Source organism: Gadus morhua, chromosome 8, assembly GCF_902167405.1.
Source record: "Gadus morhua chromosome 8, gadMor3.0, whole genome shotgun sequence".
NCBI lineage: Eukaryota > Metazoa > Chordata > Actinopteri > Gadiformes > Gadidae > Gadus > Gadus morhua.
The window spans coordinates 20,586,811-20,606,554 of record NC_044055.1 but is presented as its reverse complement, the minus strand read 5'-3'; the positions used below and the strand labels follow the sequence as shown (position 1 = coordinate 20,606,554).

At 47.1% G+C, this 19,744-nt stretch overlaps 1 protein-coding gene across 1 annotated transcript; it reads right to left on the bottom strand.

The window, feature by feature from the left end:
- Positions 1-10,492: 10,492 nt before the first annotated feature.
- LOC115548674 (TOG array regulator of axonemal microtubules protein 1) lies at positions 10,493-19,345 on the bottom strand. The gene is made up of 16 exons (XM_030363437.1): positions 18,988-19,345; positions 18,008-18,460; positions 16,924-17,289; positions 16,522-16,644; positions 15,996-16,412; positions 14,472-14,589; positions 14,230-14,335; positions 13,601-13,836; positions 13,099-13,257; positions 12,876-13,002; positions 12,617-12,789; positions 12,147-12,330; positions 11,800-12,019; positions 11,619-11,705; positions 11,106-11,381; positions 10,493-10,618 (listed from the first exon to the last, which is right to left on the bottom strand). The coding sequence occupies exons 1-15, from the start codon at positions 19,343-19,345 to the stop codon at positions 11,155-11,157; spliced, it is 3,354 nt and encodes a 1,117-aa protein (XP_030219297.1). The 3' UTR covers positions 10,493-10,618; positions 11,106-11,154.
- Positions 19,346-19,744: the final 399 nt, after the last annotated feature.

Genomic DNA, 19,744 nt, shown 5'->3' with positions numbered 1-19,744 from the left:
GGCAGTCATATTACCTGATGGTAGGTCAGGTAAAGTCTTGATTTCGTTTGCCAGATCCACTCCACTGATGTCACAGTCTTGGTTGAAGGTGAGAGTTTTCTCGAGTTGCATACACTGGCCCTTCAAGGAGTCACTGGACATCTGACATGCAGTGCTGAAGTTCAGCACTACTCCATATTTGGTCTTCACCTGGTTCAGAGTTTCGAATCGTTCATCAATGGATGCTATTGTAGAGTCAACCACAATGTTGAAGAAGTTGACTTCAAGATTCTGCAGTGCATCAGCCACTGGCTCATCAGGTGCTTCATAGCTGAAATGCCTCTTGCTGGTTCTCAGCCTCTTGTCCTTCAAAACAGCTTCTACATTCATTTCCTCACAAATGCTTCTGGCTGTTGTCTGGGCATCTGAGAATCCAGTGTCCCGGTAGAGAGTGAGAGAGCCTTTTGCATTTGAGATCAACTGCACAGCTATGACAAGCTGCATTGAAGCAGATTGGAGGAGCTTGTTCACTGTATTTGTTCTTGACAGTATCTCACACCACACTACACAGCAAATCAAGAAGCGGTAAGAACCAACTTCCTCTGCAAGTGACTGTGCCTCCACTTTGGCCACGGGATCATTAATCTTCTGTCTGGCTTCCAGTAAGGCTTCTCGAATCTCAGAGGCCGGATACCTGACTGCATGGACACTTTGGAGCCTGCTCTCCCATCTTGTGTCACTCCATGACTTCACTGTTATGTTCACGTATTGTTTCAAGATATTCCATCTTTGTGTGCCAGCAGAAAAAAAGGTGACCAGCTTTTGTACATAGCCAAAAAAACCAACCGCATCTCTGGAAGATTTGGCAGCATCTGCAATGACGAGGTTTAATGTGTGTGCACCACATGGGACAAACACAGCTCTCGGATTATTTTGCAACAGTCTGGCTTGTACTCCTTGGTGTCTACCTTTCATATTGGCCCCATTGTCGTAGGCTTGCCCTCTGCAATAGTCAAATGGAATTTTCAGATCAGTCAGCTTATCCAAGATGACTGTAGACAGATTTAAGCCAGTTGTAGCCTCAACATTAACAAAGCCGAGGAAGTGCTCCTTTGTCTCTGGCTGTCCCTTTAAAGCCACGCATCTTCTCCTGGTGACTAATGTCAGGTGTACAGTCTAAGATAATGGAGAAGTATTTGGAGTCTCTCACTTGAGTCACAATAGTTGTGAGAATCCTGTCACTCACAAGCTGTATCAGCTCATTCTGTATGTCCTTACTAAGGTAATGAGCATGTGTATCCCCATCTTTAATTCTGCTTACATGATTTTCCAAAACAGGGTCAAATTTAGCTAATAATTCAACCTCTTTTAGAAAATTTCCATTATCTGGTTGGAAGAGCTTATCTGATGAACCTCTGAATGCGAGGTTTCTTTCAGCCAGAGACTGTGTGATGCTTATGAGGCGTGTAAGGACATCTCGCCATCTCTTTCTTTCAGCCTCCAAAGCTGTCATTTCTATGTGGTCAAGAGTTTTTCCACGACTTCAAATTCGCAGATCAAATTCTCTCCACTTAATCATGTTGCTTTCGTGTTCGGAACTACCCTCATGCTGCTTCAGAATTGCGTTGATATTGGACCAGTCATTCACACCTTCTCCTATGATTTTGTGCTTTTGTGTGGAAAACAGTTTACAGCAATAACAAAATGCAGCGTTGTTTTTGACTGAGTAAGAAAGCCAGCTCCTGGGAATCGTTTCACCATTTGACTGCCGTCTCTGTAGCAATCCTGGATGGAACCCTCTGGACTTGTCTTTTGGGTAAGAAAAATCCACTCCTGGCTTGAATGGACCTCTACGCACTAGCTCAGTCCGCATACTGTCCGTTAAGACAGGAGGCCAGTCTGCTGGATCATTAGGTGGAGCAGCTGCTTTAGGGTCTGATGCTTGCTGTGTGGTTGTAAATGAGGCTGAGGCCTGTTCTTCCCCTGTGCTTTTGCTTGTGCCTGTGTCTGTGCCTGAGCCTGAGCCTGAGCCTGTGCCTGTGCCTGTGCCTGTGCCTGTGCTTGTGCCTGCACTGGATGGCTCATCTGTGTCTGTTCTATGGGAAGCTGGCTCTGTCCCTCCACTGGCTGACTGGCTGGAGTCTGTGCTGCTTCTAAGAAATTTAAGCATAGCACCTGTAAAATATGGATAAGGCTACTATTAATTCAGCTCCATCAAATCGGCTGCACTTGTTTTACTTTCATATACTTCAAATATAGGTGAATGTTTATATACTGTAATTATTTAATTATTATTATATGGCAACGACAGTTCCAACATTCTGGAGCAGAAAAGTGTGAACACTGAGAGAAAAAACACAAAGACCTAAAAATCTTTAAAAGGCAGCCTATTTACAATCAACAGTTAATTTACCAGCTCCCATGCTAACATGAAAACACACACATTGGTTGTAACTTTCAAATCTTCAATGGTCCAGTGAAAATATGCCAAGGTTCTCAGAAGAAGCAACTATCTGTTATAGAAAGACTACAAACTCTGAATCACTTGTGTTGGAATTAAAACCATTTTATTTAGCAGATCCATATTGTCCGTTTTCTGTTGAAGTGGTTGCTAGGCAAACAAATTGAGTCGTGAGAAGACTTGAGCTTAACAAAACGACATGTTTTCGATTTACAATGACCGTGTCTTTATAAAAGGAAAGGAGAGTAAAATGCCATAATAAACAACGTACTAACCTCGAAACATCAAACCAATACTTCAAGCAACAGTTTGATATTTCTCGGTATGATCTCACTCTATTAATAAGTGTTTATTATTTAGCACCATTGTCATAATATTTCACGAGTTTTATTTATTCACCAAGAATAAATCGTAGCTGCGTCTATATTTGCCTGTGGGCTATCCAAGCAAACAAACTTCAATCTAAGTCAATATGTATCCATTACTTTCCATTTTGTTAAGTGCAGTTGTAACTATACAAGGCTACAACTAAAATTATAGAATCTGCTCCTGTGCAGAATCTAAGAAATTATCTGAGGGTTGGGTCATCGCATTCCCCTACTACATACCTTTTCAAATTTCTTGCTGCTGAGTTTTGGACGGCCTTCATTTGTGTTGGGAATATCAGGAGGTCTTTGACTCGTTTTGGAGTTGGGTTATGCATGTCAATTACTTCAGCAAGTCTCTGTGGGCACAAGGGGTCTGCCAGCGTTTTTAAGATTGGTCTCAAACATTTGATCACAAACATCGGCGTCTGGATCAACGTCTTGTGACCCAACTGTGAGATAAGTACTGTGATGTTATCTTCAGTGGCCAGGTGGTGGCAATCGTGCGCATCCAACACATCTAAAAGAGCATCACGATCAACTGATTGGAAGGAGCTTAGTGCTTGCTTAAGTAATCCTCTCCTCTTTTGAGACATATTTCAAAAAGTTCTCTGTGCCACTGCTGTAAGTGGTTCCGTACAGTGCTTCTTCCAAGAGTGGGAGAAGGAGTGGGAAATAACTGACAGATGTCCATCCTTTGACCAGGATCCTTGCGATTGCTTGCCATTCCTCTGCTTGATATTCATGCCGAACGTAGGGTGTCTTGACGTTGGTGCCCAATGTACATTTGCAGTAGAAGTCTCCCCAAAATTCTGTCAGGCAGTCTCTAAATACACCCGAGCCCTCACCTTCTTCCAGCTGTCCATTTGGGAGTTTCCTTTTCACATGAATGCCGTTATTCATTACTTCAGGGTCCACAAACGCCATCATTAGGTCTGCAAGGCAGTGACCCCTACGCACAACAATGACAAGGACTGGCTTTGAATCCTCCCACGCCAAGGTGTCCTCCAAAAGAACAGGATGTGTCATTGAAGCTTGTCCTATAAATGATACTTCACGATCATCCTGGTCCATCCATCGGTGGGGTTCCGCATCTGCACATCTGAAACTGTTGTTTCTTGGTCTGGTCTGTTCTTTTGGTTTATCGTCTGTTGTGTTGGTTGTTTGATTTTCTTGTTCTTGATATGTAACTTCACTATCATCCTGTACATCAATGGGGTTCTGCATCTGCACTGTTGTCTGATTTTCTTGTTCTTGATGCACCACTTCATGTGACTGCTGCCTTGGTGATGTTCTCTGGGTGCATAGGTACAATCTAAGTATCTTTAGTTAATTTTTTTCATGTAGCTCTTGAATTGAACCCTCTGAGACAATCTTGTTCTGGGCAAAGTCACACATATGCCGGATGCATTCTGTTAGTTCAAGAGACTTGCAGGAACCATTTGGAAAAAAAAGAAGTGTCTGCATCTTCCTGGACGTCTCCGATTGTTGCAAAACTGTCTGCACAGACATGCCGGGTCCCACCCCCTCTTTTGGTTCGCACCTGTTTAAAGGCATTCTCATTTTCAGAGAAGTGAATCCAACCAATTTCTACTCTTCTGAGTGTTTTCTTTGCATTTTTGTTCCCCTTTAATGTCCCCCATGACAATTGTCCCTTCTTAGTAGGCCTATCTGGGGAAGAGTACTTTGCCCTTACTCTTTCTAGAAGTCCTTGTGTAGATGTTCCAGCGGCAGGTTGTGAATGTCTGCGGCAGAACACGATAGCAGCCAGTCTATACCCATAATGGGGGATGTATTTGGAGAGATTATCCTCTGACATTAATGTCAGTACTGAAGAATCAATCTGCAAAATACAAAGTGATATGTTAAAAGGATTAAAATTCTACTGACAAAAGTGCAATGAAACCTGCTGCGGGACGAATGAAACATGGCTAAAAAATCCCTCCTGTCTGAACTAAAGAAAATCCAACTTCAAACATGGAAAACTGGTCAGTAAATATTACAGTCACAGATTCAGAGACAACTGACCAGACGTATTGAGGAAATAACTTCCACGTGATATCAACAATCGACAATGTCATAATTCTTACAGTACAAACATTATATGAAACTATTAGAGCAAGCATGATTTGCCACTTACTTTCCTTGAAAATAGCATATATGTATATACACATTTTGTTGTTTGTTGTTCTTGATTACCTTAAAGATGTTGTATGACGTAAATGAGAAATGGGCCACTTTCAAGAGTAAATCGTAGTATGTGACTTTCAAAAGTAAATCGTTCTATGCGACATGCACGTTTTTGTACGTTCTGGCAGTAGAAATATTTCATAAGGCTTTTCATTTTCATATGAGGACGACAGGTCAAAAAAAAAAAAAAGGTTTACCACTAGATGTCCTCCGTATACTTTCTAAGACTTTGTTAGTAATTTAACAGTTCATAAACGTAACAGAGGAAGCAGTTTATTTATTTACAGTTTGTCCCAGAATAAATTAACATTTTCTTCAGAATACCTTGTCTTTTTTCAGTATATCCAGAATGTCTTGTTAAATTCCTCAGCCCTCCAGAAACTCCAGCAAGTAATTTTGTCCTTCCATGTTAACTGTCTACAAATGTCATCAGACCAAAAAACAATGGTTATTAGGGAGGTGATAGGATTGTGCAGGTTCAGGGTTGGGTAATGACACTATACTAGATGGTATATCAGTAAGAATGTATGAAGGAGGAGAGATGGGATCGAACTCTGTATTTTTTCAGCATTGATATTCAGTGTTGCAAGCAATACAACAGGTAGATAAATAGAAAGTATGAAAGGATAAATTAAAAATATGCTCTTTGCAGTTGTGCACTCATGTATGTGACAAATACACTTGAAACTATTACTTAGGAAGGTAATAGGTTTGCGCTGGATCGGGAGAGTATATACACTATACAGGATAGGATAAAATACAATAAGGATCTCATTTCTAAACAGTTAACATTTAAATCCACCAACTACAGGAAGTAGCCAAATCTACATACGAAAATACTTATTTATATAAATGCATTACTATTATCATATATTTATGATACATATTATCACATTTTGACTAAGCTGATATAAAATACTGGAAAGGCACAAAACACACAGTGCGTTTACATGGGACAGCTAGATCGGATTAAGCCATATACAGATTTTGCTACACGAACGGACCGTGTCACTTGTCTGAATGTACATGGCCTTTCAGAGAATCGAATAATGGCCGGTGCATGGCTGACTCCGCTACGCTAGTTGGCACTGTAGCCCTTTCAACAAGTGGTAGTAGAGCCACCGGCTGACCGCTTTACGTCGCCAGCAACAACAAACTCAGCATTCGAGAAAGATGTTTTCAGTAGACAGCTGTAAATTCATGTCATTTCTCCAACGATCCATTGTTCCAACCGAGGTATGCGGACTCCTCTGGCGGCGGAGCAGCGGGAGCAGTCCAGCCGGAGGATTCCGCATACGACCGAGAGGTCGGCACGTCGGCAGTGAACTGACAGCTGTCCCGCATACGGCAACAATCCCTTTCTCCTCCATGTAGCGTTTCAATCTGGACTTCAGAGTCAAAGCCAAAGTTCCTTTCCCCCAATTCCTTCTCCGCCATGATAACCCCCACTATGAGACTTTGTTGTGGAAGTACCAGAGTCGGAGAACCCGATGCAGTCTTTAAGGTTCATAATAGAGAATATCCCCGTCTGATGTGAATGACACAGACTCCAAAGTGTCGTGAGAAACGATAGCGTCTACTAAATACATAGCATTAGCTAGCTACGTAGCTACCCCATGTGTGCAGGGGGCGGACGTGGTATTAGCCTGCAATTTAGGCTACACCAAAGATCCTCAACTAACTCCTTTCTCAATACTCCCTGCCTACACACTTACTTTAATAACATACCGGTATATCTCCTAATGTCACGTGCACGGTGTTGTTGAGCCACCATTCAGCCAGGTAATACTAGTAAGACCAACCTTGTACAGTCGTTTCCAAACTCCAGTTCTCCACGTGTGGCCGCCCGGTATGACTTCACTTGATGGTGTGGATTAGCCTACTCATTCGTGGGCTCAAAAAAGAAAAATCGTAGCAATGAATTATTATGCTGTGGCCACAAATGATTTATTATGTGGCCACGAATTATTATTGTGTGGCCACAAATTATTATTGCGTGGGCACAAATTATTAATGTGTGCCCACGAATTATTATTCTGTGGCCACGAATTGTTACTGTATGGCCATGAATTATTAATTTGCGGCCACAAATTATTATTCCGTGGGCACAAATTATTAATGTGTGCCAACGAATTATTATTCTGTGGCCAAAAATTAATAAATATGCACCCATGTCACCAGAGGGGCACCGTAATTATGCTGTGGCAACAAATTATTTATTATGTGGCCACGAATTTATATTGTGTGGCCACCAATTTTTATTGTGTGGCCATGAATTATTATTTCGTGGGCATGAATTTTTAATATTTGGGCCCAAATTATTATTGTGTGCCCACAAATTATTATTTCGTGGGCATGAATTATTAATGTATGGCCACAAATTATTATTGCTTGGGCATGAATTATTAATTTGTGGCCACAAATTGTTATTTTGTGGGCACGAATTATTAATGTGAGGCCAGGCCACAAATTATTATTGCGTGGGCACGAATTAATAAATATTCACCCATGTCACCAGAGGGGCACCGGGGTAAGGATGTGCTTAAGTACAAAGAAATTGGTATTAATCAAACGTGCGCAGGCCTATCATACACACATCAGTAAGTCATCCATCGTGATAAATCCCACCTGTCCTTAAGTACAATGCTCGTTCACGCTCAGACAATTTGCATTCAGAAACGCCTCCAATTAACCATATATGGTCACAACGCATCCCTTTATTAACCATGTGAATGTGTTTTACCACTCACCGCTACATTGACAAAGAGGGCAAAGAAAATAAACTTCAACACAGAAATGGAAACCATTGGAAACGAGGTTGAATCAAATCAAAAAAATATTTTTAGCAGACTTATTGCAGGAGGCACAACGAACAAAAGAAAGATTGCTTCATGGGAAAATGTGACTAATGCAGTTAATTTATTTGGATCAGAAGTGAGAACTCGGTGCCAAAAAAAGAGTCACAGCCCACAGACGTGAGACATCAGCAACCGGAGGGGGACAGACCACCACAGAACTTTCCCCTTTGGACAACCCAATTGCCAGCATCATTGGCGACACAGCTCTGTCCGGCATATTTGAGGACGGTGACACCGACGCTCAAGCTGGGCCGTCTAACATTCAAATTGAAGGTACAAGAAACAAACTCTGTGTTTGCAAACATTTTATTTAAATTTTGACATTTAGAAGAAAAAAAACCTTCTATACTAAACTCGGTGAAATTAATGTGAATTAGTTTCTTTCCCAGTGGGACCCATGGTGCTGTTGCTGGAGGAGTCGGAGGAACCGGGGCCGTCCATTGTCCCTTCCGTGCGCCAAGAGTGCTGGTGGAGGCGGTGCTGATAAACCAAGAGGAAATGACATAATCCATTAATGACCTGAAGGAGCAAATGACAACATGACCAATGTATTAATTCAAATCAATGAGTCTCTTGAACAGATTGCCTCTTGTGCAAATAAAATGGCAAATAAACCATAAACCGTTGACCAATTGCGCTATTTTTCCACCTCCAATGCTGCAAAACACAAAATGAAAAATTGTATGTTTCTGTGCTAGATTTACCTAAAATGTCTGTATGATCCTCTCTCATCTGAAGGCCAGCGGCATTAGGAGGTGGTAGGGGCACTGCGTCAGGCATAGGGCCGTCTGGTCTGGGGAGTTCCTGCAAAGGGACCCCCGGTCTGATGGCTAAATTGTGTAGCACAGAGCAAGCTATGATGATCTTTTCAGGCCGATACTGCAGTGTCCCCCCCGTGTTGGAAAGGCACAGCCATCGCCCTTTCAGCAGGCCTATTGCGCGCTCAACGGTGCTCCTTGTGTGCTCATGGGCCCGGTTATACTTCCTGCTTGGTCCTCGGGTTGGTTAAGGGGGTCATTGGCCATGGCTTCAGAGGGAAACCTTGATCGCCCAATGATGATACATTTTTAAACCACTGTACATAACCCAGCAATAGTATTTTAAACATGTTGTAGCCTACTCACCAATGAGCCAGCCATCTTCCACAGCGCCTTCTTGGAGACTCACACCAACAGAGCTGTTCTGCATGATGAATGAGTCATGTGTTCCTCCAGGCCACCGCAACAACGTTTAACAAGGATAGACTTGCATCACCAACGATTTGCACGTTGACAGAATGAAACCCCTTTCTGTTAACATAGTTAAATCCGTTAGTTGACGATGCTTTTGTGGCTATGGGGTCGCAATCTATGGCTCCAATTATGTTTGGGAATCCGGCGATGGCGTGAAAGCCCCGTTTGATTTCGGCTTGTTGGGGATCTCTGTAAGGGAACTGGATGTAGTTTGGGGCCAGGGAAATAATTGCGTCCAACACCGCCGGCATGGTCCTACTCATCGATGGCTGAGAAATGCCGGATATGTCTCCAACCTCATGTCTCCAACCGTTTGATTTCGGCTTGTTGGGGATCTCTGTAAGGGAACTGGATGTAGTTTGGGGCCAGGGAAATAATTGCGTCCAACACCGCCGGCATGGTCCTACTCATCGATGGCTGAGAAATGCCGGATATGTCTCCAACCTCACGCTGAAATGTGCCGGTAGCTAAAAATCCCAGGGTGGAAAGGAGTTGGATATGCACAGGGATTGCGTTTGTGAGTCTCGTGTCTCCAGCCAACATTGGCCCTAAATCACGACACAAATCCAGCAGTACATTCTTTGGGAAGTGGTACCTACTAAGAAGCCACTCTGTGCTCTCTCCTAGCAGATCAGTACAAACTTTGAAGACTTTGGTTTGCCAAGTCTTCCAATAACGCAAGATAAGCCATTGCACTAGATTTCAAACATTTCTCACAGCTGTCTTTTATAGGGTTTGACACCAATTAGGTAATTTTTCTGTTTAAAATTAGACAAAGGAGTAATTTAATATTTTCTAATTAAAGTAAACATGGCACATATGTGGATGTCGATTGCTTAATGCAGACGTTGACACTCTTAAATGCTTTGCTTTGCACTTGTAACATCGCTATTCTACCACTAGATTCTGTACGTACATTTTGGTAAAGCACGGTTGATAAATGAGGCCCCAGGCTTTGATTACAGGCTTTGAGAGGCTACCTGTTCGGATCGGCTTAGCTCAGGAGGTAGAGCAGTTGTATTGTAATAGGTTGCTAGTTCGATCCCAAGCTCCTCCTAGCTGAGTGTTGACGTGTCCCGGAGCAAGACACTTAACCCTAACTGCTCCCGACGAGCTGGCGGTCACCTTGCATGGTTGACTCTGCCGTCGGTGTGTCAATGTGTGTATTATCCGATGTAAGTCGCTTTGGATAAAATGCACTAATTGTAATGGAAAATTTTACCTGTTAATATGCAACACAAGCTACCTGTAAAAGTGCAAAGAGAGCAGTGAGTCTTCTCGTTCCCGTCCTTAAGTCATTTTTTATTCAGGACATGGTTCTCAGCAGCTGGTTGAGGTCCCTGCCGACGCTCGGGGGCTGGGAGGCGGCGCTCTGCCGCAGGCCGGGCCCCATCTGATGGTGGAGGGCTCGGCACAGGCTGGTGGTCGCCCGGTGCACACTGCCGCTGGACGGGCCCAGCAGGCCCCACAGCAGGGGCAGCGCCTTCTGCTCCACCAGCTGGGCCCGGCGGGGGTACAGCTCCATCACCAGCTCTGGTGATAAAGTAAACATGGGACATATGTGGATGTCGATTGCTTAATGCAGACGTTGACACTCTTAAATGCTTTGCTTTGCACTTGTAACATCGCTATTCTACCACTAGATTCTGTTCGTACATTTTGGTAAATTCCATACTTTGCGTGGCAATGATCTTACGCCCTCCTTACGCACAAATCTGTGTGTAAGTACGGTTGATCAATGAGGCCCCAGGCTTTGATTACAGGCTTTGAGAGGCTACCTGTTCGGATCGGTTTAGCTCAGGAGGTAGAGCAGTTGTATTGTAATAGGTTGCTAGTTCGATCCCCAGCTCCTCCTAGCTGAGTGTTGACGTGTCCCGGAGCAAGACACTTAACCCTAACTGCTCCCGAAGAGCTGGCGGTCACCTTGCATGGTTGACTCTGCCGTCGGTGTGTCAATGTGTGTATTATCCGATGTAAGTCGCTTTGGATAAAATGCCCTAATTGTAATGGAAAATTGTACCTGTAGGAGCAGTGAGTCTTCTCGTTCCCGTCCTTAGGTCATTTTTTATTCAGGACATGGTTCTCAGCAGCTGGTTGAGGTCCCTGCCGACGCTCGGGGGCTGGCAGGCGGCGCTCTGCCGCAGGCCGGGCCCCATCTGATGGTGGAGGGCTCGGCACAGGCTGGTGGTCGCCCGGTGCACGCTGCCGCTGGACGGGCCCAGCAGGCCCCACAGCAGGGGCAGCGCCTTCTGCTCCACCAGCTGGGGCCGGCGGGGGTACAGCTCCGTCACCAGCTCTGGGGGGGGGGGAGGAGGAGACGGAGGGAAAGGGGGAGGGGAGGAGACAGAGGAAGAGAAGGAGGAGGAAACCAAGGAAGAGACAAAATAATGGGAGACAGGAGGAGACAGAGGAGAGGAGGCGGCAGAGCACAGCGGATCAGATGCCTCTTGATTGGCCACACAATGGTATACGTATGTTTGGTGCTGATCATTGCAAAAAACAAAACAAAGAAACATTTTAGCCATTAACAAACCTGCAACCTTCTCGATCAGGTCCACCTTTGCTTGGCCGCTAAGAACCCGTGCCTTGAAGCAGAACGGCTCCAGGAGGAGGCTGTTGTCTGGAGAGGGGCAAGGGAAGAACACATGAGTAACAAGGACAACGCCGTGGTCAGACCGGACCGTGTTCTGGACAGCTCCCCACCGGGCCCTCACCGAGGTTCAGGACCAGCTCGCAGAGGGCCCCTGTGGCGGCCGAGTACACAGCGCGGTTCTTGGAGTTGAGGTGGTTGTCCACGATGGCGGGCACCAGGTGGTTGAGCACCCCGGACAGGTTGTCCTTCAGCAGGCGCACCATCCCCTGCAGGGCCTCCAGGGCGTACAGGTTCACCTTACGGTTGGACTCCAGCAGGCGGTCTCTGAAGAGGTCAAACACCTGGGGGAGCGGGGAGAAACGGGGAACAGGTGAACAAAAAGGGGACAGGAGGGAGTCCCACCAGGAGAGGGGATAAAGGCGAGTGTGAGGTAGTGGGTGTTACGAGCGGTGGGGGGGTTTTACGGACCGGGAACAGGCTGCGGATGACCATGCTGGGGTTGTGCTGGCAGTCGGCCACCAGCTGGTCGAGGCCTTTGATGCGCTCCCTGAAGTCCTTGGACTCCAGCAGAGCGGTGAGCTGCCTGATGTACTCAAACTTGTCTTCCATGATGGGCCCCTGAGGTTTGGAGCTGTACTTGCTGTTGGGCTCCCTGGAGGGTACCACAAAATATAATGTCATGAAACTGCATACATACTCACTACATATATATATATATGATCTTGGAAATAAGATAAAAGATATTCTTAAAGTTTGCTTCAAGTTGAGAAAACAAACAAATGCATAATTAATATAGGAGAGACATTGCAAACAGAAGCCATCATGTATGTTCTGGAACACGACCCCGAGAGAGGAGCTGACCTCATAGCATATATAAGGCTTTTACTTTCACCAACATATTTCCAAGGTAGCTGTCATGTGTCTGGGAGGAGTCTCACCTGGGGGTGGTGGTGGTGGTGTTGGTCGGAGTGGCGGTGGCGGTGGTGGGGCTGGGGGCTATGGTCTGTTTGGGGAGCTTCCTTTGGAGCGTCGAGGCCCTGGCGGTGCCACTGCCGGGAAGCGAGGCTGGGGTCTGGGGCGTCTCACCCAGACCCTGACCCTGACCCTGACCCTGACACAACAAACACAACAACAACAACGTTCACCAGACCTGTCACCAAGCGGTAGGGTGGGGCGAGAGGGCGGGGCCTTCCGTACCTTTGCCTTGAGTCCGCTGACCGCCTTGCGGGCGGCGGAAAGGTCCTTGGTGGGGATGTTCTTCTCCAGCAGGCTATCAAAGTCCCGGTGGGAGGACAGGAACAGCAACATCCGGCGGCCAAAGGACCTGAAGGGGGAGGAGTGAGACGGGCACGTCACCGAGCCGTTGGACACACGCCAAAGCCTTCAGCCAACACAGGAAGCCACCGGGGGCTCTACGTGCCTGGGTTCCGGGGAGGAGTCCAGGGCCAGCTTGACCACGGCCGGGAGGATTCTGTCCGTCACGTCCTTCCCTCCGGACAGCAGGCGGGCCACGCCCACCCTCTCCAGCAGGTCGGCCAGGTGCTGGGCGGCGCACTTCCTCACCGCCGCGCTCAGGTGGCTGCAGACGCACACAGGCTCAACATGAAGGACGCACACAAAGAGCCACAGAAGTACACAACGGATGGAGATAAGGAAACATCGGCTAGACCTCTGGAGTATCCTACCTACCAGTCCAAAGCAGATTAAGGATGTTAGAAACGTTTCCTTTGACACTCAAGTCCTGTTTAAATGTCTATTTTTTCTGTTGTGCGTTTGCATCTGCCGCTGATTCTTTGTACTTTATATAAATCCTAGATTTGATCTTGCAATACCGTTTCTGTGGTAGATATACTAGAAAACATAAGAAGGCGCAATACAGTGTGTTTGTGTCTGCGTTGTGCGTGTGCGTGCAGCCCCCTGACCTCAAACCCCCGTCCAGGAAGGCGTTGATGCAGCGTGCCGGCGTGCAGTGCCGCACCATGAGGCCCAGCGCTGCGTCCACTTCCTCCCGGATGAAGGCGTTGCTCTCGGCCGCCTTGTGCAGCAGCGCCCTGGCTGTGGTGTCCACCTCCTTGTCCATGGCCCGCTCCAGGTGGCGGTATAGGACGCCCAGCGTGCACACGGCTACGCGGGACACGCCCGAACGCAGGTTCTTCACCTGAGAACCAGACACACACGTGGTAGACACCACTCTCACTCTGGAAAGGTCCTTTGAGTGTCTTGGAAAGCGCTATATGAATGAAGGCGTTACATAGTACGTTTCACACTCCTCGCCTCATTCAAGGCTGTGTTTTGCTAACATTGTTCATGTCGAATCAACCACTCGTTCTATGGTGTAGAATTGATGGGGATGGTTTTACACACAGCAAGGTATATAGACTAAGCTGTAGACAGGATTGAGTTAGTTTTACACTTGCAGACAGTGACGGACTGTCCACACCCAGCCACCCGCCCACTCACACGCCCATCCACAGTGACAGACGCTGGTCTCCATGTTACGTGGTAGACAGAGAGAGAGCACCAGGGAGCAGGCCCAGAGAGGGGGAGCTACCTCATGAACGAGGGCGAGGCAGACGTCGCGGAGCCTGGGGAGCAGCGTGTCCACGTGGTTCTGGGCCAGACTGCGCAGCACCGTGAGCCCTTCCATCTTCTCCTGCCTGCGTTCAGAACCACAGCAGGTAAGTTAGATGAAACACAAGTTCGGATTGCCTCGACTAATTCTGTGTGTGTGTGTATGTGTGTGGGCAAAAATTCTGAGTGTGTGTGGTGTGTGTGTGTGTGTGTGTGTCTCACCAGTTCTCTGAGCTGATGAGAGTGAGGCTCTGTGTCATGGCCAGCTCAGGTTTGGGGAAGGGGTGGGGCCCGGGTGGGTCTCGCTGGGGGCCGCTGAGGGAGCCCTGGGCCGGCTCATCTGCACACACACGTTTGAAAAATAAACGCCGGTCTCAATTAGACGCCGGCGCCTTGCCAGGGTCGCGTGACAACATCACAGACGTATTTTAGAGCATTACCAACTTTCGCCAATAGATGGCATCAGTTCACCGAAAGGAAAATCCAAAGGAATTAAAGGGGTAGTTCGGAATTTTGGACATAGGGCCTGATTCCCAAGTGAGCATCTATATCACTGTAGACAGTTTTCAACACATTTCATACAGTCCTTCTAGTTGCAGAGTTTGCTCGTGCTAGGCTAGCGCAAGTCAACGGGCAATGCTAGCCTGCTATTAAAAACAGTCTTGCCCACTCCACAGTACACCCGAGGTAAATCAATTATAACGCCAGACTATAGATTTAAATGTCTGTGTTGATAGAATAATGTTAGAAATAAAATAACCTTGCATCGCATGAATCATCGAGGGACTACTTTCTCAGCAGAAGCGGAATTTTACTATGCGCTGGTTAGGTTTGTAACCGAATCACGACAGAAGAACGTAAACAGAGAAGCGTGGGACAGAAGCGCAATTGAACGACTAGGCAACATGATGGTTCAGTGTGCTTTTAGAAATTGTAGAAATAAACGGTACAGATGGGCACCACAAAGTTTCCACCAATTTCCAGTGCGAGATCCAGAAAGGACTCAACTGTGGCTTGTTGCTGCTGGCTTGGACATCAAAACACCGGCTCGTACATGTACGGTTCGTTGGATACAACAAATTCCTCATAATCGTCTTCAAAAGCAGATGCATCGCTAACTCCTCCAAACGTGGGCATATCTTGTTAATTTAATACGCTTATAGAATTCCTTCGTTCACTGTACTCGTTTGTAGCAATGACAGCGGCAGGTAACCTAGGTATCAGTCCGCCGCTGCCGTAGCCTACGTACAGGAATATAAACACTGCTGCTGAGACCCCGCAATTCCCTCAAAATGCAATGCAATGCAAGGTTGGTTTTATTTCTAGCATTATTCTATAAACAGACATTTAGATTTATAGTCTGGCGTTATAATTGATTTACCTCGGGTGTACTGTGGAGTGGGTAAGACTGTTTTTAATAGCAGGCTAGCATTGCCCGTTGACTTGCGCTAGCCTAGCACGAGCAAACTCTGCAACTAGAATGACTGTATGAAATGTGTTAAACTGTCTCCAGTGATATAGAATACCAATGCTCACTTGGGAATCAGGCCCTATGTCCAAAATTCCGAACTACCCCTTTAAAGGCCTGTTCCATATGGACGCCTGTCCCAAACACAAGCCGCTTGGGATTGAAACAAATAAAAGCCTGGGCTAATAATTAAAGTTTTATGGTATGCAGGCTCAATCCTATAAAAAAAGAAGAGTTACTTTGGATTGATTTATTTGTGTAAGAGATGCCATTCTTACCTCTGCTATCCAACAGCTTCTCCTCCAGCTCGGGCTCAGCGGTCAGCCTCTGGTCGGGGAAACAGCGGCCCCCGTTCTTCTGCCTCTTCCCAGAGGGCCCGGCCTCTTCCCCTGCCTGGTGGGGGGGCGGGCCCCGGAGCTTCTCCCGGGGGATCCTGCCGTTCCTCAGACGCTCCTGCACAGGGGGAAACGGGCTCAACGCGTACTTACCTCTGCCCGCCACGCCTTCAGGAACGTCAGAGGCCGGCGGGCTGCCTGGGGCCTGGGACCTCTGGCCGTTGGCGAACTGGGAGCGCTCCGTCCCAGAGAGGTCCGCCTCGGCGCCTCCGAGTGCCCGGCGGCGGGCGGAGGCAGCGGCGTTCCGGGACGAGGGGGCGGAGCTCAGCGGGGCGTCCCGCAGATCCACTGTGAAGGACACTGTTTAAAAGTACACGTTAAGCATACTTTAAAGCAACAAATATACTTGGAATAACTTCTGTATGCTTCAATTATATTTGTACTACAATAAAGTGTACTACTTGTTCACCTGGGGGTCTATGTGGGGGCTTGGCCTCAGTAGGGCGGAGGACGATCCTGTCGTTGGCGCCAGCGGCTGGGGCAACCAACCGGGGCAGCCTAGCCCCACGAGGGTGGTCAGGGTCAGCCACTTCTAATGAGGGGAAATTAAGTACACTTTAATAAAACATTTTAATAGTGTAGTACACAGGACTTGAAAATAAGTGTACTTTACACAAGTAAACAATGACCACGTATATGCAATTTTTCTAAGGCACTCTGATACAATTTGAGATTAACTGTCTGCAAGTATACTAAAATAATCTTCTACTTTGCTATTTAGTATACTTTTTCTAAGTACACATACGTACAATTTACAATACACTTACAATAAAGTACACTTGCAATACACTAAAGTATACGACTTCTTCACCTGGGGGGGTTCGGCCCGGGGAAGTCTCCTGGCTCGAGGCGGCACCCAGAGCCCGTGCACGGGGGGACACGGTGTCGGAGTGGGCCGCCGTGATCCAGGCTTCCTGGCCGTCAGCCTCCTCAGCCAAAGCCAACCGGGGCACCCTAGCCCCACGAGGGTAGCGGGGGTTAAGGCCCGGGGGCTTGGCCTCAGTAGGGGGGCGGAGGACGATCCTGCCTGGGGCCTGGGACCTCTGGCCGTTGGCGGACTGGGAGCGCTCCGTCCCAGAGAGGTCCGCCTCGGCGCCACCGTGCGCCCGGCGGCGGGCGGAGGCAGCGGCGTTTCGGGACGAGGGGGCGGAGCTCAGCGGGGCGTCCCGCAGATCCACTGTGAAGGACACTGTTTAAAAGTACACGTTAAGCATACTTTAAAGCAACAAATATACTTGGAATAACTTTTGTATGCTTAAATTATATTTGTACTACAATAAAGTGTACTACTTGTTCACCTGGGGGTCTATGTGGGGGCTTGGCCTCAGTAGGGCGGAGGACGATCCTCTCGTTGCTGCCAGCGGCTGGGGCAGCCAACCGGGGCAGCCTAGCCCCGCGAGGGTGGTCAGGGTCAGCCACTTCTAATGAGGGGAAATTAAGTACACTTTAATAAAACATTTTAATAGTGTAGTACACAGGACTTGAAAATAAGTGTACTTTACACAAGTACACAATGACCACGTATTTGCAATTTTTCTAAGGCACTGTAATACAATTTGAGATTAACTTTCTGCAAGTATACTAAAATACACTTCTACTTTGCAATTTAGTATGCTTTTTCTAAGTACACATACGTACAATTTACAATACACTTACAATAAAGTACACTTTTTGTAAGTACAATGCAATACCACTTTAAGTATTTCAGAATTTATGTACTTTTTTTTTCAGTACATTAAAGTGGAACTTAATGACATTTATTGCGAAGTACACTTTTGAAAAGTACACACGTTAAACATACTTTAATTTAAGGACAAAAAGTAAAAGTTCACTTGTAATAACTTTTGTATACTTCAATTATATTTGCAATACACTAAAGTATACAACTTCTTCACCTGGGGGGGTTTGGCCCGGGGAAGTCTCCTGGCTCGAGGCGGCACCCAGAGCCCGTGCACAGAGGGACACGGTGTCGGAGTGGACCACCTGGATCCAGGCTTCCTGGCCGTCAGCCTCCTCAGCCACAGCCAACCGGGGCAGCCTAGACCCACGAGGGTAGCAGGGGTTAAGGCCCGGGGGCTTGGCCTCAGTAGGGGGGCGGAGGACGACCCTCTCGTTGATGCCACCAGCTGGGGCAGCCAACCGGGGCAGCCTAGACCCACAAGGGTAGCGGGGGTTAAGGCCCGGGGGCTTGGCCTCAGTAGGGGGGCGGAGGACGATCCTGTCGTCTGCGCCAGCGGCTGGGGCAGCCAACCGGGGCAGCCTAGACCCACGAGGGTAGCGGGGGTTAAGGCCCGGGGGCTTGGCCTCAGTAGGGGGGCGGAGGACGATCCTGTCGCTGGCGCCAGCGGCTGGGGCAGCCAACCGGGGCAGCCTAGCCCCACAAGGGTGGTCAGGGTCAGCCACTTCTAATGGGGGGAAATTAAGTACACTTTAATAAAACATTTTAATAGTGTAGTACACAGGACTTGAAAATAAGTGTACTTACATAAGTACACTAAATGACCACCTATTTGCAATTTTTCTAAGGCATTCTAATACAATTTGAGATTAACTTTCTGCAAGTATCCTAAAATACACTTCTACTTTGCTATTTAGTATACTTTTTCTAAGTACACATACGTACAACTTATAATACACTTACAATAAAGTACACTTTTTATAAGTACAATGCAATACCACTTTAAGTATTTCAGAATTAGAATACTTGTTTTTCAGTACATTAAAGTGGAACTTAATGACATTTATCAGTACACTTTTGAAAAGTACATACGTTAAACATACTTTTAATTAAGCACAAAAAGTAAAAGTATACTTGTCATAACTTTTGTATGCTTCAATTATATTTGCAATACACTAAAGTATACAACTTCTTCACCTGGGGGGGTTCGGCCCGGGGAAGTCTCCTGGCTCGAGGCGGCACCCAGAGCCCGTGCACGGGGGGACACGGTGTCGGAGTGGGCCGCCTGGAACCAGGCTTCCTGGCTGTCAGCCTCCTCAGCCACAGCCAACCGGGGCAGCCTAGACCCACGAGGGTAGCGGGGGTTAAGGCCCGGGGGCTTGGCCTCAGTAGGGGGGCGGAGGACGACCCTCTTGTTGCTGCCACCAGCTGGGGCAGCCAACCAGGGCAGCCTAGCCCCACGAGGGTAGCGGGGGTTAAGGCCCGGGGGCTTGGCCTCAGTAGGGGGGGCGGGGACGAGCCTTGTCTCCTCGGTGTATGACTCCCTGTCCGCCATCATGATGGAAGCAGGGGTCCGTTGAGCCCACAAAGAAAACAATGTCTTCCTGTCCATCGTCGCTGTTCGATAATCTCTCTATGAGTCTCTGTAATGAAACATATTCAATTTATTATTTAATTAATGGAGTCTTTACCACATACATAGATTGGACCACTGCTTGGGTCTGAAGCATACTCATGCAATTTTGCATTCTGGTACAAGAAATTAAGCGTGTGAGAAAAAATTGTGAGAAGAGAATAAAACGGCACGAGTTGTACGCTCCCATCACGGTGTCTCATTAAGTTTACAACAACATTACTTGCATTGGAAGTCGATAAAGACATTGAATAATTCGGTAAAAATCACGGTTCAACGCTGAAAAGTTGAACCAACCACGAGTGTGTACCAACCACGCGT

Excerpts from the sequence above, each read along its gene's own strand:
- LOC115548674 (XM_030363437.1), bottom strand. The coding sequence starts at position 19,345 with ATGGCGGACAGGGAGTCATACACCGAGGAGACAAGGCTCGTCCCCGCC. Across the intron at positions 13,837-14,229 it reads GCCTCGCCCTCGTTCATGAG|GTGAAGAACCTGCGTTCGGG; the intron begins GTAGCTCCCCCT and ends TCTGGTTCTCAG. Across the intron at positions 12,331-12,616 it reads ACCACCACCACCACCCCCAG|GGAGCCCAACAGCAAGTACA; the intron begins GTGAGACTCCTC and ends GGTACCCTCCAG.